The following is a 21,847-nucleotide window of genomic DNA, read 5'->3' on the forward strand; positions in this document are numbered from 1 at the left end:
TGGGGGTTAAGATGCTGGGACCACACAGGAAGAGGCTGCTGGGGCAGCAGCGGATTCAACTCTCTAAAAATGACCTAGTGAGAAGCAGCACTGGGATGGGTAGAAGAAGCCATTCTGGTGGTTTCTGATGTAGAGTGGATCCTGTTTATCTCAGGAAGCCTCAGGCTCATGAGTGAGACCAGCTCTGCTCAGGAAAGGCCAAATGGAGTTCCTGATAGATGGATCATCCACCTTTCCTTAGTGGATTCTCTCCCAGCTTCCCAGAACCTGTCATATTTCAGGCCCAAAACTTTTTTCCTGCTCTTCAAATGCAAACAGATCCATTTTAGTTTTCAGATCACTTCTCTTCCCTGTTCAATGGAGCCCTATGTCAGGTTCTGTCCCTCTGAGCCCTATGTGAGTAGCTGGTCCTTCTCTCTGTGACCTCTAGGCCCAGGTGGAGCATCCCTCCCTGCCAGAGTGCTGTCTTGCTTGGAGTTTGTCTTCTCTAGAACAGATGCATTCCTTTCCTTCAACAGACTTGATACCTGAGACTTTTTCTGTGGCTCCTTTTGCAGGAACCAGCACCAATTTGCCTTTCTTAGCTGAGACAGAGACACAGCTCTTACTTCCCTGTATGTTATCTCTTAAAATTAGTCCTTGTGATTTAGTACAAACTCATGACTCCACAGGCATCCAGAAGGCAGCATTTTCTATGACTGGTTGACTGTGACTTCACATTATCAATTCTTTGAAGAGCCACAGAGAGGAACTGTTAGAACTTCCAATTTACCCATTTCTCTGCTTTTTGTCTTTGATAATGTCTGTCAGTCAAGGGAGGCTCCCCCTTTCTTCAGTTGTTTCTCCAACCACAAGCCCTTACCCTTTTGGCCTCCCTGACTAAAGCAGATCTTCTGTAAGTGTTCCACCAGATTAGTTCACCAGCACCAATAGCCATATGATAAAGGGTGTGGATAATGGAGATAAGATATGGGCCTGTGGTACATCCAGTGCCCCCTCTTGGAGGCTCCTTTTTGAGCTGAAGTCTTAGCCACATTCCTGTCCTTTGGCTCCAGACAATGAAGTACTTGTATTCTTGTGTTTTATATTGGCTTTCCTTTTTCTTCAGTTTAGGAATTGATCCTTGGGTACCACTGCACCAAAGTTTGTCAACTTTGACCTTGTTGACATTTGGGCTAGATCATTGCAGGAGCTGTCCTGTACATCGCAGTAAATTTAGCAGCATCCTTGGCCTCTACCAACTAGATATCAGCAGAACCACTCCAAACAAGAATGTCTCTAGACATTGTCAAATCTCCTTGGTGGTGAGGAGAGAGCAAAATCATCTCTGGGTGAGAACCACTGAGCTACAGCCAACCAGCATCTCCCTCACTTTTGGGTTTTGTGGTCACAGCTGTGCCACTTCCATCACTGATTACTGCCTCCAGCTAAGGTGAAAGCTTCTGTATGTCAGGTCTGAGACTAAGTACCGCCACAATTTATCTCTGGTTTTCCAGTAACACTGTAAGAGGCTAGATAATACATCCCAGTTATACAATGAATATAGGAGGCAGAGGTAGGATTTCAGCTACAGCTCCATGAATCCAGAGCGTATGCTCTTACCCACCAAAGTATATTACAGCCTGTCATGGACTCCACCTTCTGACACTGTCCATGGTTGGGACAAGGGACTTTGTTAAGAAGCAGCAAGCCTGCTGCTGCTCCTGTACAACCTGACCAGTGGGTTTGGAAGAGCAATCTTTTTGAAAGTGTTTTGAAAGGTGGCAACTGACCTCAGCAGAGGACACAGATTTAGATCCTAATAACTTTTTTTCAGAGCTACTGAACTGGTGCAGTGATGTCTGTCACTTACTTAACAGAGATGAGAGACCTGAGGCATTTCCCCAGATGTGGATTTCTTAGAGGCCCATTTGGCAGAGGCAGGCATTTATTCCAGAGAAAGGGATTCATAAAATTGCAGAAGCCCTGTCACATTTAATTTCCCATTGCATGGAATAGATTCTTATTTTATCTTTTAAATTTAATCTAAGAGCCTCCTTTCTCTTAGGAGATTAGAGGGGTTACTTTCATCAAAGGCAAGCAAAAGGCATTTGGCTCACCTCGTCTGGGAGGGTACAGAGCCCAGAGGCGGGGCTAGTCCTTAGTTCTTCACTGCCAATTGAAGTGAGCCCAGTAGCCTCCTTAAATGAGAGCTCTGTTCATCAGCTAGGCACCATATTTTGGTCATACTACATTGGTAGCTCAGCTAGAGAGTATACCTGGCATTCTCTAGAAAAACATGAGATGAAGAGAGGGTCTGGGCTTTTGAGGACAGGGTTTCCTTACATTGTTCTCATATCAGATTTGAGGACCAAGTCAAGATTAGTTCTTGCTTTGTCCTTTTTTGGGGGTAAGCAAGCCTCAGGTCTTTAGTGGACTGGGATTTCCCATACATCTGAGTCTGAATCTATTGGTAGTGTGATGCTGAGTTGATCTACTGTCATGTGCTCCCACATGCTGCCTTTTCCACCTTCAACACTTGTACTCTTCTACAGGCTGTGATAGACTTATGAGAAGAATGAGACCCATCAGAATGCTTCATTTTTCTGAATTACAATAAATTATGGTGATTAGGTAGCACCATAAATTTGTGCTTTCTAAAACAAAACTGTCATCCATGTTTCCTGTAGTGGACAGTGGAAAAACTCAGCCAAAATTATAATCCAGCCTCCACTCAGATTCCTTTGTATGCTAATTAATCTACCCAGCATAAGTTTTGTGTAGGTCTACATGCCAGGAAACATACCATATTCTCCTGCTTCCCTCTGTGCTAGGGTAGCTGCTTGAGCTAGTCTAGATGGGGAGGTCTTGAGTTGCTTGGGCAGCAACTGGCTCATTATTAACCTATTAACCTGAGAGACATCTCAGCTCCAACCCCAGCTCTGGAACTCTGAGCCTGGGGTTCTGCAAACCCTTTCACCTTTGCAGATGGATTTCTATTAGTCTCTGACCAGAGGGGGCCCTAGAGAAAGACTGAAACGCTAGAGGCAGAAGGGACTTGTTCTGTTCCACTTGCTTCCTGCTTCTGTCAGCATTGCCCTAATACTGTTTCTTTAACTTTGCAGCAGTGACTGGGCCCCATGGCAGCAGCTGGCTGTAGTTTTCACATTTTCAGGAGCAGGCTCATTGCCATGCAGAAACACTGGCATGTGGTCACCAATATTACCTCCTCAGAGGTTTGAATCCCAGCTCAGCAGGAGCTCTCTCCTTCAAGATCCTGAGGAAGCAACACTCTCTGAGGAGTGCCTATTCCTCAGAGGCCTGAGTCCTAGCTCCATAGAGTCTCTTCACACCACAGGAAGACCAGGGCTACCCAGGAAACACACCCCCAACAGAGATCTCTGAGCCAGCTCAGTGGAGCTCCTTCTCTGGGCTTCTCAGTTACAACAGCCTTAAGCTCTGTCTTGGTTCCTCCAGTCCTAGGAGATGAAACTTCCTTCTGCACTTGCTGTCTCTGTATCACTTCAGTGTTTGCTTTATGCCCTTATGGTCCACCAAAACTTGTCTCACCAGTTCCTATATTAAATCTTCTCTGTGAAGTTGTATGATATGGTTTCTGTTTCCCACTTGGACACAGATTGATACAGGCTTCTGTTCAGTGGGTGCCTGGTTTAATGTTGCTGCTGTTACTGCTCCCTGGTCTCTGGCAGGAGTGCTTCAGGCTCTGACAGATCTAAGCCCTACTCCAATCAATTTCTGTCTCAGACACTTGACAACAGGTCAAGGACCAGAGTACATCCTGCTCCAGGAGCAAGAAGACCATAATTCTGATTTTGTTGACATTTCTGATGACCTTAGGTGATATTTATTATAAGAGTTAAGAGTTCTTTCAGGCTTCCTCCTCCAGATTTTAGGGTCTTTTTAAAAAGAGGTCAACATGTTCCTCTTTGCACAACTGGGCTGGAGAGGAATCTCTTTGAATGTGCTAGAGAACTTTCTCCTGACCTCATTCATAGTTACAGAGCTTTTATTTTATTCTTTGTTGTTGGGTGGAGTGTTCTATATTTGTTGGTTAGAGCCTGATAGTTGATGGTGTTGAGTTCTTCTACATCTTACTGATTTTTTTGGCTACTTGTTTTATCAATCGTTGAGAGAGGGATGGTGAGGTATCCAAATATAATTGTTGATTGTCTTTTTTTGCCTTTCAGTTTTATCAGTTTTTACTTTACATATTTTGTAGCTCTCTTGTTTGGTGCACACATCTAGGATTGCTGTGTCTTCTTGGCGGATTGATGCTCTCATCATTGTGTAATGTCCCTCTCTGATTTTGGTAATTCTCATTGCTCTGAAGTCTACTTTGTCTGATAGTAATATCGCCACTCCTGCCTCCATCTGATAAATATTTGCATGAAAATCTTTTCCCATCCTCTTATTTTCAAACAGCCTATATTGTTATGTTCAAAGTGAGTGTTTATAGACATCATATAGTTGGATATGTTTTTAAATCTATTTTATCAATATTTCTTTTAATTGGTGTATCTAGACCATTCACATTTTGATGTCTTAGGGCTTAAGTTCACCATTTTACATTTTGTTTTCTGTTTGTTTTTCATTTCCATATTTTCTTTTTCCTGACTTCATGTAGGTTACTAGAACATTTTATAATAATTCGGTTTTGATTTATCTATAATGCTTTTGAGTGTATATATTTGCATAGCATATTTAGTGGTTGCTCTAGATATCATTTCCTTTATGTCCAGAAAACTTCTGGTCATTCTTTTAGGATAGGTATGCTGGTGAGAAATTCTTTCTGTTTTCCTTCATCTGAGAGTGTCTTTATTTCCCCTTCATTCCTGAAGGATATTTTCACTGGATGTAGGATTCTACATATTGGCATACTTTTCTTTCAGCACTTGAAAAAATATTGTGCTATTTCTTTCTGGCCCCCATGGTTTCTGATGAGAAATTTGCTGTCATTTGAACTGTTCTTTCCTATGGCTAATGTGTTGTTTCTTTCTTGTTGCTTTCAAATTTTTTCTTTCTCTTCAGTTACCAGAAGTTTGAATATGACATATCTTGATGTGAATTTCTTTGGATTTATCCTATTTAGAATTTATTTAGCTCTTTGGATTTGTAAGTTATATTGTTTGCCAAATTTGAGAGGTTTTCAGTGTTTGTTTCTTCTAAGTACTTTTCCAGCCCCACTCTGTTTCTCCTCTTTTTCAGACTCCAGTGACACAAATGTTAGATCTTTTGTTATAGTTCCACAGGCCCATGAGGCTGTATCTATTTTTTTCAGTCTGTTTTCTTTTTGTTGTTCAGACTGGGTAATTTCTATTATTCTTTCTTCAGTTCATTGATTTTTCACTTTATCTCCTGCATTCTGCTGTTGACCCCATCCATTGAATTAAAAAATTACATTTTTCAGTTCTAAAATTGCCATTTGGTTCTTCTTTATGCCTTTTGTTTCTTGGCTAAGAATTTCTATTTTTAAATTTGTTTCAAGCATGCTTGTAATTGCTCATTGAAGCATTTTTGTGATGGCTACTTCAAACTCTGTCAAATAATTCTAATATCTCTGTCATCTTGATGGTGTCCATTAATTGTCTTTTTTTCATTCAAGTTGAGCTCTTCCTTGTTCTTGGTATGACAAGTTATTATCAACTGAAACCTGGGCATTTAGCTTTTGTTTAAATTTTGTGTTTTATCTGGTGTTCTTTGGCACTGCTCTGAGACAGTAAGGGAGAGCTTTACTTTATTGGCATAGGCGGGGCTCCAAATTCCCCACTTGATCTTTCAACTCCACCTTAGTAGCATTATGAAGTTGGGACTTTATAAAATCTGGGAGGATTATATGTACTCTATCTTTGAAGATTTTCATGGAGGACAATGGACATTTGGAAGTCCATATTATTATGTTTGCATATGTAATGGAAGGGTAGCTATGATTTTTGTATTATAATTTTCTGTTTCCAACAGTGCCCAATTAGTAACCACCAGGGATCCTAGAGGGACATTGATCTCTAAATAGCTTTGTTCTATATTCTAATGAGGTCTGGTGTGTCTGGGGTTTGCCCCCTGGTCCTGGTGGATCCTGTTTGTGGTGTCAAGAGACTCCAATGCTAAGAATATGATGGGAAAAATAAATTTCACTTTTATCTCAGCTTCCAATGACATGTGTATTCTCCTCAACCTAGAGAAGTCAGGAAATGGAAATGCATTTTACCTGCCCTGGAATGCATTTAAGAAGAATACCATTAGAAGGGACCAGTTTGAGTGAGGAGGCTAATGTCTTCCACCATGACCTGGAGCATTTGCCAGCAAGCAGGGTCTCCTGCTGGTGGTGGCTAATGCAGAAGCAGAATGGGAGTTTGGGGAACCTGGAGCCTGCAAGGAAGGTATAAAAGCTTTTTGGGATTCCAAGTTAACTTACTCTCAGATTCCAGTAGAGCGCTGGGGACTGCATGTATGTGCTCTCCTTTCTTTCCCAGGATTTCATCAGGCCAGATTGCCATGAAACTTTCACTTTCATTTACCCCAGTTTTGGAAAGTTCTGAGTTCATATGAAGAAGCATGCTTAGCAGTCATGATGCAAATTTTGAACCTTTCCCTAAGACAAATTAGGGTCACTTCAAATGCACGTGCTTCTTTCTCTCTCCCTCCCACCCTCCCTCCTTCCCTCTCCCTCTCTCTCTCTTTCACACACACACACATTTCTAAGTGCCTAGACCAGCATTTTGGTTTGTTGAAAGAGTGAAAGAGGGAGACTGAGTTCTGCTTATTGTGAGCTACATCTGGGTGAGTACATGGCCGTAGTGTGATTGGATTATTTTGCTGTTCATTTATTGTAAATTGAAACGGAGTCTGTTCCTTTTCAAGCTGATTTAATATACTTAAAAGAGTGGGGTTTGACTAAGTCAGACAGCTAGTTCAGAGATCTGAGATGAACACTAGTTGACCAGAGTGACAAAGGCTCAATAGGGAAGTTTATGGATTTAAAGGGTAGCAGAGAATATTTTATTTAGGTGGACAATAGAAGAGAGAATGAATCAGAAAATAATTGCCAGAGTCAAGGCATGCAATTTCTCTTTCTATCCTCAGGCTAGTATCCCCTCATTGTGTGGACTAAAAGGGTCAGAAGATAGAGATTCTCCCTTAGATGGACTACTTAGCACAGGAGGAAAGGAAAACTCTCCTCTCTTACTGACTAGTCTCAAGCTCTGTAGGAAAATGGCCTGACCTGTGTCTCTGACAATATAGTTAGAGTCCATCTGCTACTATAATACTTGCACTTTAGAGGGATGCACCTGGAACCAAAGGAAGTTTTCCTACAGGTGATGTTATGACTTCAAATATGGATGACAAATCCTAAGGACATAATGGGGGACTATTTTTTTGTGGGATGATCTACTCATGACAGTGTTGTTTTTTTTTTTAAGACTACAATTTTCCTTTTACAATATTTACCCTGTGAATGCATGATATGAATGGTACCTTATCAATAATGATCAGATATATAACTAAGAGAAGGATTTTTTTTCTGTCAATAGACTGTAGAAAAATAACTAACACTATTAAAATTACATTATTCTTTATGAAAACTCATAGCAAATGCACAGTTCTTTTTTATCATTTAACATAAATATATTCATAATATATAATATGTATATTATATATATAATAAATAAAAATTTATTAATAAAGTGCAAAAATTAGACATAAAATATGTTTAAAATAGTAGAAAAATCCAATCATCATGCCTATACTATTTTAGTTTTTAGTAATTTTTTTCCATTCTTAAAAAATTTTTTTAATTAAAGTATAGTTGACACACAATGTTATGTTAGTTTCAGGTATACAATATAGTGATTCAGCAACTCTACATGTTATGCTATGCTCACCACAAGTGTAGCAACTGTCACCATACAACACTATTACAATACCATTGATTGTATTTCCTATGCTATACCTTTCATCCCTGTGACTTATTCATTCTGGAAGCCTGTACCTCCCACTCCACCCATTTGCCTACACTGTTTTATGTGTTTAATAAAATAAAGTTCTTCATTCTTCAGTCATGATACTCTACAACATAGCTCATAGAATTGAAGAAATGGAAAAGTCAGTGATGGAAGATGCAAGAAACCAGACAGAAGTTCAGGAATTCACCCTGGAGGGGTTTCCTAGTGTCCAGCACCTTGGAAAGGTTCTCTTCCTGGTGCATCTGCTGGCATACCTGGCCTCCATCATGGGAAACATACTCATAATCACCATTACCTGGGCTGACCATCACCTCCAGACACCCATGTACTTCTTCCTCAGCAGTTTCTCCTTTTTTGAATGCTGTTTTATAAACCACTGTTATTCCAAAATTGCTGGCTATCTTTCTGTCAGGGAGGCAATCAATTTCCTTTGCTGCCTGCTTCACACAAGCCTTTGTCTTTCTTTTCCTGGGAACAACTGTTTTCTTCCTTATGGCTGTATTATCCCTAGATCGGTACTTGGCCATTTGCAAACCTCTGTATTACCCAACCATCATGAACCCAAGGATGTGTTTCCTTCTAGTCACTGCCTGTTTAGCTTTGGGATTCAACCTCATGGTGGTTCCAGTTATAATGCTTTCCCAGTCATCTTTCTGTGGCCCCCATGTCATCCCTCACTTCTTTTGTGATTTTGAGCCCCTGATTCATCTCTCTTGTTCTGATACCAGATCTACTGAAATGTTGGCCTTTGTCCTTGCTTTGATTATCCTTTTGACATCCCTTATCATAACCATCATTGCCTACAGCAACATAGTAGTCACAATCATGCGACTTCCATCAGCCAAGGAGCAACAGAAAGCTTTCTCTACCTGTTCATCTCACCTCATAGTCCTCTCTCTGATGTATGGCAGCTGTGTCTTTATATATGTGAAACCAAAGCAAAGGAACAGGCTGGACTCCAACAGGGAGGCTGCCCTTGTGAACACGGTGGTGACCCCACTGCTCAACCCTATCATCTATACACTACGGAACAAGCAGGTCCACCAGGCTCTGAGGGATGCTCTGTTCAGGATTAGATTGCAGAAATAGATCCACAGATTGTCAGAAGGAGAATGCCCCTTTTACATTTAATTCAGTCTCCCTCCTATTTCTGGAATCTCCTATATAGACTTGCAAATGTGTTTTTAGAGATTCTGCTTGTTTATTCTTAGAATAGGGGCCAATTTATCTTATAATAATCCAATATACTCCACTACTTGAAAGCTCTAACATTCTTCTTTATAGTGAGATGAAATTATCTTCCCAGATTTGTTCACTAGTTTTAGCTCAATAGGATTCAACAAATTTTAATGAACAGGCTCATATACATGATTCTGTTTGATGCATGTGGAATCTCAAAGTAAGAAAGGTCTGTTTTCAAGTATCTACTTGCGGTAAGTGCATGGGGATGAAAAATGAAATTCACAAGAATTAAGAATATCAAACTGGTTCAAGGATAGATGCAACATGGTCACTATTGATTTTTGAAGGACACGTATATACATAACTGTCATGATATTAGTAACATTATTTGAAATGACTCAATGCAATTGTTTTCAATGGTGCATAGTTTTTTTTAAATTTTTTTATTGTTATGTTAATCACCATATATTACATCATTTGTTTTGGTATAGTGTTCCATGATTCATTGTTTGTTCATAACACCCAGTGCTCCATGCAGAATGTGCCCTCTTTAATACCCATCACCACGCTAACCCATCCCCCTACCCTCCTCCCCTCTAGAACCCTCAGTTTTTTTTCAGAGTCCATCATCTCTCATGGTTCATCTCCCCCTCTGACTTACTCCCCTTCATTCTTCCTCTCCTGCTATCTTCTTTTTCTTTTTTCTTAAAATATGTTGCGTTATTTGTTTCAGAAGTACAGATCTGTGATTCAACAGTCTTGCACAATTCACAGCACTCACCGTAGCATATACCCTCCCCAATGTCTATCACCCAGCCACCCCATCCCTCCCACCCCCAACCACTCCAGTAACTGGTGCATAGTTTTTATATAAATATAATATAAATCTTTATAATTCTAGTTCTCACTGTAATGAAGACACATAAGTGTCTCTAATTGAAATCAAAAGTTCCCATTGGTTTTACTGGTTTGCCAGGTTGATTTCAGTAGTAAAGACCTGATGATGAGTACCACAGGAAAGGAAGCATTAGAAGTTCTGGAACAAGGAATTAAGTAGTTAAGATTGTCTCCCTACTACAGGAAATTTAAAGGAACTGGGATGAGGTAGAAAAGAGGTAGAATTCAGAGGTAGAAAAGAGTCTAATGGTGACTGTAGAGTTTTTCCAAATAAATCTATAAACAAGTATATTTGTGGAACAAGAGGTTTGATGTGATAATCTCTGGGTGTCCATTGTTAGTACTAGTGTGAAATGACTATTGCTACCAAACATGACATGGGGACACACTGTAATAGAAATACAATTTGAGCCTAGAAGGGAGAAAATGATCAGATGTTTTTGTTTGTTTTAGTACTTTGTGTGTGTGTATGTGTGTGTGTGTGTGTGTGTGTGTGTGTGTGTGTGTGTGTTCCTACATGGACATTTTTTTTTTTTAATTTAAATTCAAGTTAGTTAACACATAGTGTATTATTAGTTTTGGGGTAGAATTTAGTGATTCATCAGTTGCATATAACACCCAATGCTCATTACATCAAGTACCCTCCTTAGTGCCCATTACCCAATTACCCGATCCCCCGCCCACCTCCCCTCCAGCAACCCTCAGTTTTTTCCCCTATAGTAAGAGTCTCTTATGGTTTGCCTCTCTCTGTTTTGTGTGTCTGTTGTCCATGTATATGTCTTCTTTGGAAAAATGTCTATTCAGGCCCTCCATGCATTTTTAAATCAGATTATTTGAATTTTGGGGGTGTTTAAGTTTTTTAAAAATATATTTTGGATATTAACCCCTTATTGGCTATATCATTTATGAATATTTTCTACTCAGTAGTTTGCCTTTTTGTTTTTTGATGGTTTCCTTCACTGTGCAAATGATGGGATATTTTAATGGAGTAATTACAGCTGTAATTTAGTTATTCAAGACTTTCATAGGAAAGGATGGATTTGGACACAAAACAGTATAGAAAAATCCTGGAGCTGGTGTTTTGTTGGCATGGTTGGTTAATGGCCACTATCATGCTTTGCTCTGACTGTATTATTCTGTGATTGCAAGGATAATAACTGTGTTTTGAAGATTTCTGGCACACAATTTTGTAAGAATTTGAAGAATATATTTTATTCAACTAACAGAACATTATGTATATATAAAGATTTCCATGTATTTTTTTTGCATAGGCTTATCTCTTTTTCTGACATTTGGGATATTCCCTTTACTCAAGGTATCACATTCAACGATTTTCCCAGAATGAACAATGAAAAGTGCAGTTCTTGGCAGCAGGGTCTCCCTACAGGAGTGCACACAGCAATGGAGACTGGTGATGGCATTTGGACTGGGGTATGCAGGTGCACAGCTGTGGGGGCTGCCTGAAGGTGAGCCCAGTGGTGCAAGCTAGTGACAGGAATCGGGGCCAAATCTGGGGCCACACAGCTAATCCAAGATATATAAAGAACTCATACAAATCAATAATAAACACATTCTAATGGGCAAATGACCTGAATAGACATTTTTTCCAAAGAAGACATACAAATGACCAGTAGGTATATGAAAAAATGCTCAAAATCATTAATCATCAGAGAAATACAAATCAAAACCACAATGAGATATTATCTCACTCTTAGGCTAGGTTAGAATGGCTATTATCAAAAAAATTAAAGGACAAGAAGTATTGGTGAGGATGTGTAAAAAAGGGAACCTTTGTACATTGTTGATGTGAAACTAAACTGGTGCAGTCACTATGGAAAATAATATGGAGGTTCCTCAAAGAATTAAAATAGGAAGCAACCCAAGTGTTGCTCTATAGATGAATGGATAAAGAAGATGTGCTATATCATATATCACATAGCACAAATACACATATACACATACACAAAATGGAATACTCAGCTACAAAAAAATGAAATCTTGTCATTTGAGGCAGCATGGATGATGTAGGGGGTAGAATTTAGTGATTCATCAGCTGCATATAACACCCAGTTCCCATTACATCAAGTGCCCTCCTTAATATTCATCACGCAGTTATGGGGAGGTATAATGCTAAGTGAAATGAGTCATTCAAAGAAAGATAGATACCATATGATTTCATTTATATGTGGAATTTAAGAAACAAACAAATGAACAAAGAAAAAGACAAAAAACCCCAGACTTTTAAATATGGAGAACAAACTGGTGATTGCTGGAGGGGAGGTGGATGTGGGGGTGGGTGAAATAGGTGAAGGGGATTAAGATTACATTTTCATGATGAACACTGGGTGATGTATAGAATTATCAAATCACTATACTGTACACCTGAAACTAACATAACACTGTATAACAATTATACTTGACTAAAAAATGGTTTAAAAAGTTGGATATAAAAAAATAGAACTACCATATGATCCAACAATCCTACTTCTGGGTATATGTCCAAAGGAGTTGAAGTGAAGATACTGAAGAGGTGTCTGTACTCCCAGGTTCACTGCAGCGTTATTCACTATACCCAAGATATAGAAACAACACAAGTGTCCATTGATGGATGAATGGATAAAGAAAATGTGGTATATACATAATGGACTATTACTGAGCCTTAAAAAAAGGAAATCCTAAAATATGTGACAACATGGATGAACCTGGCAGACATTGTACTATGTAAAATAAGTCAGACACAGAAAGACAAATACTACATGATCTCATTTTTTTAAAATTTTAAAAAAATATTTTATTTATTTATTTGACATAGAGAGAGAGAGAGACAGAGTGAGCACAAGCAGGGGGAGTGGCAGGCAGAGGCAGAGGGAGAAGCAGGCTCCCCACAGAGAAGGGGGAGCCCAATGCAGGACTCGATCCCGGGACTCCGGGATCATGACCTGAGCCGAAGGCAGTGGCTTAACCAACTGAGCCACCCAGGCGCCCCATGATCTCATTTTTTGAGGAATTCAGAATATTCAAACTCCTAGGACTAGAGAGTATAGTAGTGGCTACTAGGGGCTGGGGTGATACAGAGAGGGACAAGTATCAATATATACCAAATTTCAGTACTGCGAGGTAAATAAGTTCTAGAGATCTATGGTACAACATAAGGTCTGTTGTTATAAGACCATATTTTATAGTTAAAAATTTGCTAAGAGTGTAGATCTTACTTATGTTAAGTGTTCTTACCACAAAAGAAAACAAAAATGAAGGTGTTGGAGGAAACTTTTGGAGGCGATGTGTATGTTTATGGCCTCAACTATGAGGATGGTTTCATGAGTGTATACTTATCTTTAATCTCATCAAGTTCTATACATCAAATGTGCACAGCTTTCTGTATGTCAATCATAACTGAATAAAGTGGCTTTAAAAAAGAAAATTGCACTTCTTTGAGTCAGAATTTTACTGGATAATTTTAATAGATGGGATGAATAGAATATTAGACATTGCAGATGAAAGATTAGCAAATTTGAAGATATAGAAACAAAAAAACACAAAGAAAAAAATAATCCACCTAAAATCAAAAAGAGCATCAGTGAAGTATGGGACAACTTTAGGTAATCCAACATGCATATAATTGGATTTCTGAAGAAGTTTATGTGTGGAGGGGAATGACAAAAAAAGATTCAAGGAAACGATGGCCAAAATTTTCCAGATTTTATGAAAACAGAACCAAAAATCTCTGTAAAACCCAAGTATTAGAAGAAAAATGAAAAAATCTACACCAAGGCACATAATAAATTGCTCAAAACCAGTGATAAACAGAAAATCTTAAAAGCAGCCAGAAGGAAAAATTACATGTTTTATATTGAGGAACAAAGATAAAGATAACATAGAATCCTCTTTGGAAAGATGTCCATCGACAGGTGAGTGGATTAAGAAGATGTGTGTGTGTGTATATATATATATACACACACGTATATAATATATACAATGGAATATTACTCAGCCATCAGAAAGGATGAAATCTTACTATTTACAAGGACATGAATGGACCTGGAGGGTATTAGGTTAAGTGAAATAAGTCAACCAGAGAAAGACAACTATCATATGGTTTCACTCATATGTGGAATTTAAGAAACAAAACAGGATCATAGAGAAAGGGAAGGAAAAATAAGATAAAATCAGAGAGGGAGAAAAACCATAAGAGACTCTTAACTATAGAGAACAAACTGAGGGTTTCTGGAGGGGAGGTGGGTGGGGGGATGGGGTAATTGAGTGATGGGCATTAAGGGGGACACACGGTGTAATGAGCACTGGGTGTTATAGGCAACTGATGAATAACTGAACTCTACATCTGAAACTAATGATACACTATATGTTAACTAATTGAATTTAAATAAAATAAGATATAAAAAACTATGTTAGTTGAAAAAAATAGGTAAATGAGAATATAATGTTACAAGGACTTTTAAAAGACCATGAAGAAAAATCTGCCAACCTAGAATTCTATACCTGTGAAAATGTCTTTCAAAAATGGGGGCATACAAAAGATAGAAGAATTAATCACCAGCAAACCTACAGAATAATAATTGGTAAAGTCAGTCCTTCCAAGAAAAAGAAAATTATACCAGGTGGAAATATGAATCTATGCAAAAGAATGAAGAGCACCAGAAATAGTAACTATATGGGCATATAAGATATTTTATTTTAATTATTTAAATGTCTTTGAAAGATAATTGACTCTTTCAACAAAATAGTAACAATGCACTGTGGTGTTTATAACGTGTATAAGGAAAATATATGAAAACAATATCATAAAAGCTGAGGGGGTAGAAATAGAAGTATACTATTATAAATTTCTTATATGTGAAGTGGTAAGCTATCACTTGGAGGTAGGGAATGACAAGGTAAAGATGTATAGTATAATCATTAAAGCAACCACTAAAATAAAAATCAAAAGTTATAGTTAAGAAGCCAACAAAAAGATAAAATGGAATCATCATAATGGGGCAGTAGGAAACTTGGGTTGATGTATATTTTTAGTATATTTATTATGGTGGTGATTTCACAAGTATTTAAATATGTCAAAATATATCAAATTATATACTTTAAATATGTCCATTGTATATCAGTGATAACTCAAGAAAGCTGTCTAAAAGACAATAAGAGCTGATTATAATGGAATATTAAAAATGCTTAGTTAATTCAAAAGAAGACAGGAAAGAAGAATAAAATATATTACAGAGGGGACAAATAAAAGGAAACATCAAGATGGTAGAGTTAAACCTAACCTTACAATAATGACATTACATGTAAATGGATTAAGCACTCCAATTAAAAGGAGAAAGAGAGACACATACACACACACACAGTGACAGAGACAGAGAGAGACAGAGAGATTACTATATTAGATAAAAAGGAAGGCATACTTACTACATGCTGGTTATAAGAATAACATTTAAATACATAGAGTAAGAAATTCCAAACAAACATTAAACAAAAGAAAGCTTGTGTGACCATAGTAATACATATCTAAAAAAAATAGACTTCACAGTGAAGTGTATTTTCAGAGATAAAAAGGTAAATTTGTAATGATAAAGGAATGAAATAATCAAGAAGACATAATTCTATATGTATATGTACACAATGATAGAAAAGTTGGAAGAACTAAAAGTAAAAAAATCCACAACCATAGTTAGAGGTTTTAACACCATCATTTAAGTAATTAATACAGCAAAAAGAAAAAAAAAGTATCAGTAAGTATAGAGGATTTGCATGACTATCAACTAAATGGACTTAGTTGTAGATTGGTAATTGTGGATTATTACATTTAGTACCTGAAGAATACACATTATTTTCATGTGCACATGGAAATTGCACGACTAGGTATTTCCCAAAGGATACAAAAATACTGATCCAAAGGGATACATGCACCCTAATGTTTATTGTAGCATTATCAGGAATAGTCAAGTTATGGAGAGAGCCCAAATGTCCATCGATTGAAGAACAAATAAAGAAGATGTGGTATACACATGTATATGCATCTGTATACACGCACACACACACACACACATACACACACTGGAATATTATTCAGCCATAAAAGGAATGAAATCTTGCCATTTGCAGTGACATGGATGAAGCTAGAGTATATTATGCTAAGTGAAATAAGTCAGTCATAGAAAGACAAATACCATATGCTTTCACACATATATGGAATTTAAGAAACAAAACAGATGAATGTGGGGGGAAGGAAAAAAAGAGGCAAAACATAAGAGAGACTCTTAACTATAGAGAACAAAATGAGGGTTGCTGGAGGGGTGGTGGGTGGGGGATGGGCTAAATAGGTGATGGATATTAAGGAAGGCACTTGTGATGAGCCCTAGGTGTTATATGTAGGTCATGAATCACCAGTTTCCTAAAACTAATATTACACTATATGTTAACTAACTGGAATTTAAATAAAAACTTGAAACTACAAAAAAAAAAATTCCAAGGTATATTTTATGCTGAGTTGTAAAATAAATCTCAGAACATTTCGAAGGGCTGAAAATATACAGAATATGTTCTCCAATCACAACTGAATTAAATAAGAAATCAATTACAATAATTTATCTTGAAAATTCCTCAATACTTGGTTTTAAACAATACATTTCTAAATCACTCTTGGATTACAGAAAATATTACTAAGAAAATCTGAAAATATTTTGGATGCAAAAATATTAACAACATACTAAAATTTGTGAAATGCAGCCTAAAGCCATGCTTAGAGAATACTTCATAGCATTAATGCTTATATTAGAAAAAAGTGTATAAAATTAATCACTTAGATGTCCAGTTTTAAAGGGTAGGAAAGTAAAAGGAAATTATAGCTAAAGTATGCAAATAAGTGAATTCATATAAATATGAATGCAAATATATATAAATCAATGGAATAGAAAACAAAATAAAAAACTAAAGAAAAAGTTGGTTCTTTGAAATGACTCATAAAATTGTTCAACTCAGTAAGACTGATAAGAAAAAAAAGAGATATATATTATTTATCTTTCGCTGACTTATTTTACTTTGCATAATGTCCTCTAGGACCATCCATGTTGTCAGAAATGTCAGGATTTCCTTCTTTCTCATGGCTAAATAATATTACATTATATATATTATATATGTATATAACATATATATACACATATATAATATATACATTATATTATAGAAAATATATGTATATACATTATACACACAGTATATATGTACGTATAATGCATTATATATAATATATACATACATACATGTATATACATATATATTACATTATATATATATATATATATATATATATATAATGTCTTCTTTATCCATTCATCCACTGATGGGTGTTTTCATATCTTGGCTATTGTGAATAATGCTGTGATAAACATGGGAGTACATATATCTTTCAATATCCTATTTTCATTTCCTTTGGATATATACTCAGAAGTAGGATTTCTGGATCATAAGGTAGTTCTATTTTTAATTTTTTGAGGAACCTCCATATTGTTTTCCATAGTGGCTGAACCAATTTATAGAGGATGCGTCCAATTAAAAATGACTTACAAGACCAATGTGGTAATATGGAGCATTTTCAATTATCATGCAATGCTACTGAGAGCCTAAATCCAATTTTGGACCTTGTTTTGCGATTTCTTAGAGTGCTAAGACCTATTCTATCATTAATTCAGTACTTTCACTCCAGGTCATATACTCAAGAGAAATGAATGCTGTCTTCAAAAAGACTTGTAGAAGAATATTCATAATGTCTTTATTCATAGTAGCCCTGAACTGGAAAGGACACAAATGTCCTTTAGTGGAAAAATGGAAAACTGTGGTATACATAGATAATGATCTACTACAAAGCAATATAAAAGAATAAGTCATTGGTTCATGTGATAGCATGGTTAACTCTGAGAAATCTGAGGAAAAATAAAGCCAGACACATGAAGTGTTCCATTTAAATGAATTTCAAGAAGTGGCAAAAGTAAATTTTGATGACAGAAATTAAAGTAGTCCTTTAGTTGTTTTCTCTTGGTGTGGGCTATTGACTGGGAAGGGGCACAAGGAAACTTGTGATGAAATGGGAATGTTTTAGTTTGGTTTGGGTAGTGGTTGCATAGCTGTTTACATATATAGAAAATTATCAACCTGTAATTAAAGTTTGTGCATTTTACAGTGTGTAAATTATACCTCATTAAAGAAAATACCAGGTTAAAAAGGAAAAAAAGCAAGGACAATTGTGAAAAAGTATTTCTGTTGTCTAAGCTTGATATATGTAATTCAGGATTTTGTAAATTTGCAACCCTAGGGTACTCATGGCAAATATACCTTTGAGGACTTGTACAAAAGACCACATAGGCTATTGAGAATGGTGGTAGTATGCTACCATATACAGTGAAATGGTAATTATGGTATGTTTCTGCTGAAATTTCTCATTTCCCAAAATGAACAATTATATGTCCTCTGGGACTCTGTTGTGATTTAAGTTCCTGCTCCCTTTTTTTTTTTTGTACTCCTCTAATGAATCTCGAATGTTCCAGAGGTTTGTCCATTTGAACCCTGTGTGTCCGCTTGGGGAGGGTAAATAACCCTATGGTAAATATATCATCAGGGCACTTGACTGTATTCTCATTTATGACTGCAGTGATCCTCACCTACTCTGAAAGGTGGGGAGCAACTGGTTGATGGGAAAATGATTAGCAACAGGGTCCAAAGGAAAGTGACCTTTGTTGTTTCTTCTTGTCTCTCTTCTGTTATGGATGGACAACCCACCAGGTTTGATGTTCATGATGGACTGTGTCATCGTATCCCATAGAGTGGATATAAATATATTCAAGAATTTTAAATGGTTACATCAGGAAATTCTCGTGCATATTTACAGCAGTTTCTATTGTCTTGATGTAGGATTTATCGGTCCAGTTGTCATGGGGAGAACTATGGCTGTTAATCTTCCCAAGTTTAGAAATCTCTGTCTTCCATGAAAAAAAATTAGCCTTAATAATTTCCTATTAATTTAAGACATAGGCATTCATTGATTTCTTTAATAGTTAAAAAAAAAGTACATCTCAATTAAGAGTGTTCTTCGCCCCCCTCCCCCACCATTAGCTTAGGAGAAAGATCCTGGTTTGTTGGAAGAAAAGAGAAGCACATCGTCAAAGAAGCTCTGTTTCCTGTGAGCTGCTTCTTGGTGAGTACATGACCATGGGAATAACTTGCAATCTAACAAGTCAATATTTAAAGCAGAGACTGGTTATGTTTAAGTTTGTATTTCAGATCATGCATAGTTAATGTAAGAGTTTTAACTAAAGAATTAAGTAAAATATAATTTAATTATGGTGACTTACTTACTAGAGCACTGATTTCCAACAGATGTCCAGACTCCTTTCCCAAAGATTATATGTCAATTCATCCGGCTTTTAGCTAGGCATTGGCATTTTTTAAAAAAATGAATGTTCCTCGGGCACCTGGGTGGCTCAGTTGGTTAAGCATTTGTCTTTGGCTCAGGTCATGATCCCAGGGTCCTGGGATTGAGCCCCACATTGGGCTCCCTGCTAGCAGGGTTTCTGCTTCTCCCTCTGCTCCCCCACCCCCCATGCTCTCTCCCTCTCTCTCTCTCTCAAATAAATAAGTAAAATCTTTAAAAAAATTTTAAAAAATGAATGTTCCTGTATTGATTGCAGTGGGAATATAGGTGTAATTCCACCACACCGAAATCGTCCAGTGTAACAAAAATATTGCCAGAAAACAATGTTGAAAGGTAATTTAGGACTAATAGCAGAAGGAAAATCTTCTGTTCTGCCGGGTGTGTAGAGTGAGAGGGAAACTGATGCACTCATTAAATGTTTATTCATTGATTCTGAACAACCAAGTCATGTAACCATCCCTCACCCCCATTTTTAGACATGGTTTCTCTTAAACTCGAGGACTGGGTAGTTAAGAGATACTGTTATAAACTAGATTTCCTGCTCAGTCTTAAAGTTTTGGGTAAAGAACTCAGGATGAACCAACTTCAGGAAAATAACTAGTTTGGAACATGCTAATAGGAAAATGGCTCCCCCTACCCCACACACACACTTTCTTTTTCCAGAGGGCTAAAGTCAGTACATTGGAGGGCTTTATGTATTGCATATGCTACCTGAAGTATAGAAATTAACATTGTGACCCCATAAAAATATTCTCTGTGGGATGACAGCTTTCATTGTTATCTGTTGGTTTTATATGTTATCTGTAAACAATAATTTTTATTTTACATCATTTACCTTATGGACTATTCAAATATACTATTTTCTAGAAAAGTTAAGTTGCACATTAAAAATTATTTTCAAAAATACACAATAAACCTTCAATTTTTATAATTTAAAAATAGAAAAAGTTCAAAATAACTTATAATACAGCATTTAAATGATATAAAGTGATTCCTCATTCAGAATTGTAGCTGCAAATAGTATTTATTTTTTTTAATAGTCCATTAATTAAACTTTTTATTTTTTGATGATAGTGTTTTCTGTTTAAGAGATCCAACAGAACTGATGACAGAGAAATGGAGCTCACTATAGAGGTGAGGAATGAGACAACAATCCAAGAATTCATTCTGGAAGGGTTTCCTGCCCTCCAGTACCTGGGGAACATCTTCTTCCTGGTGCATCTGCTGGCATACCTGGCCTCTATCACAGGAAATGTGGTGATCATCATCATCACTTGGGTTGACCATCGCCTCCAAACACCAATGTATATTTTACTCAGCATTTTCTCCTTCTCTGAATGCTGTTTTATCACCACAGTTATTCCTAAACTGCTGTCCATCTTTCTTTCAGGAAGGCAAACAATTTCCTTTACTGCTTGTCTCATACAAGCCTTTTCTTTTCTGTTTTTTGGGTCAATAATTTTCTTCCTCATGGCTGTGATGTCTCTGGATCGGTACCTGGCCATTTGCAAGCCTCTGCATTACCCGACCATCATGAACCCGAAGACTTGCTTCCTCCTGGTCACTGCCTGCTGTGCTTTGGCCTTCACTCTTATCACTGGTCTGGAAGTAAAGATTTTCCAGTTATCCTTCTGTGGCCCCCATGTCATCCCTCACTTTCTCTGTGACCTTGGCCCCCTGATTCATCTCTCCTGTTCTGACACGAGCTCTACTGAAATGTTGACTTTTGTCCTCGCTTTGGTTATCCTTTTGACATCCCTTATCATAACCATCATTGCCTACAGCAACATAGTAGTTACCATCATGCGACTCCCGTCAGCCAGGGGGAAACAGAAAGCTTTCTCCACCTGCTCGTCTCATCTCATTGTCCTCTCTCTGATGTATGGCAGCTGTGTGTTTATATACGTGAAACCAAAGCAAAGGAACAGGCTGGACTCCAACAGGGAGGCTGCCCTTGTGAACACAGTGGTGACCCCGCTGCTCAACCCTGTCATCTACACTCTGCGGAACAAGCAGGTCCACCAGGCTCTGAGGGATGCTCTGTCCAGGATGAGGTTGCAGAAACAGAGCTTTGAAAGGTAAGTGGATCTTCTAGTTCAATTTCCCATGATTGCAGAAATCTTTTCTATAGAATTCTACATATGGTGATCTAGCTTATGCTAATTTTCATCTGGATGGGTACAGTCTTACTTTGCAGTACCATACTTTTCATATTTGAAAATTCCTCTTAGTTTTCTATATTGTGCTAAAGAATATCTTCCTTGATTTTCTACTCAGTAGTCTTTTATGAATTCAATTCAAACAACATTTATGGAAAGCCTAGTATACATAAATCACATAATAGTCTTTAAGCTGAGAATAAAATGTTGCC

General features: G+C 37.3%; 2 protein-coding genes across 2 annotated transcripts; both read left to right on the forward strand.

Annotated features, from left to right (window-relative positions):
- The first annotated feature begins 8,092 nt into the window (after positions 1-8,092).
- Positions 8,093-9,050, forward strand: LOC113923779 (olfactory receptor 2AP1-like). Its single transcript, XM_035724323.1, is given in 2 exon segments — positions 8,093-8,332; positions 8,334-9,050. Coding segments are annotated over 2 exon segments (957 nt in total).
- Positions 9,051-20,592: 11,542 nt separating this feature from the next.
- LOC113920378 (olfactory receptor 6C74-like) lies at positions 20,593-21,558 on the forward strand. Its single transcript, XM_027590671.1, has one exon. The coding sequence runs from the start codon at positions 20,593-20,595 to the stop codon at positions 21,556-21,558; it is 966 nt and encodes a 321-aa protein (XP_027446472.1).
- Positions 21,559-21,847: the final 289 nt, after the last annotated feature.

This window comes from Zalophus californianus, chromosome 15 (assembly GCF_009762305.2).
Source record: "Zalophus californianus isolate mZalCal1 chromosome 15, mZalCal1.pri.v2, whole genome shotgun sequence".
Lineage (NCBI taxonomy): Eukaryota > Metazoa > Chordata > Mammalia > Carnivora > Otariidae > Zalophus > Zalophus californianus.

Bases quoted from the DNA above. Each gene is read 5' to 3' on its own strand.
- LOC113920378 (XM_027590671.1), top strand. From the start codon at position 20,593: ATGGAGCTCACTATAGAGGTGAGGAATGAGACAACAATCCAAGAATTC.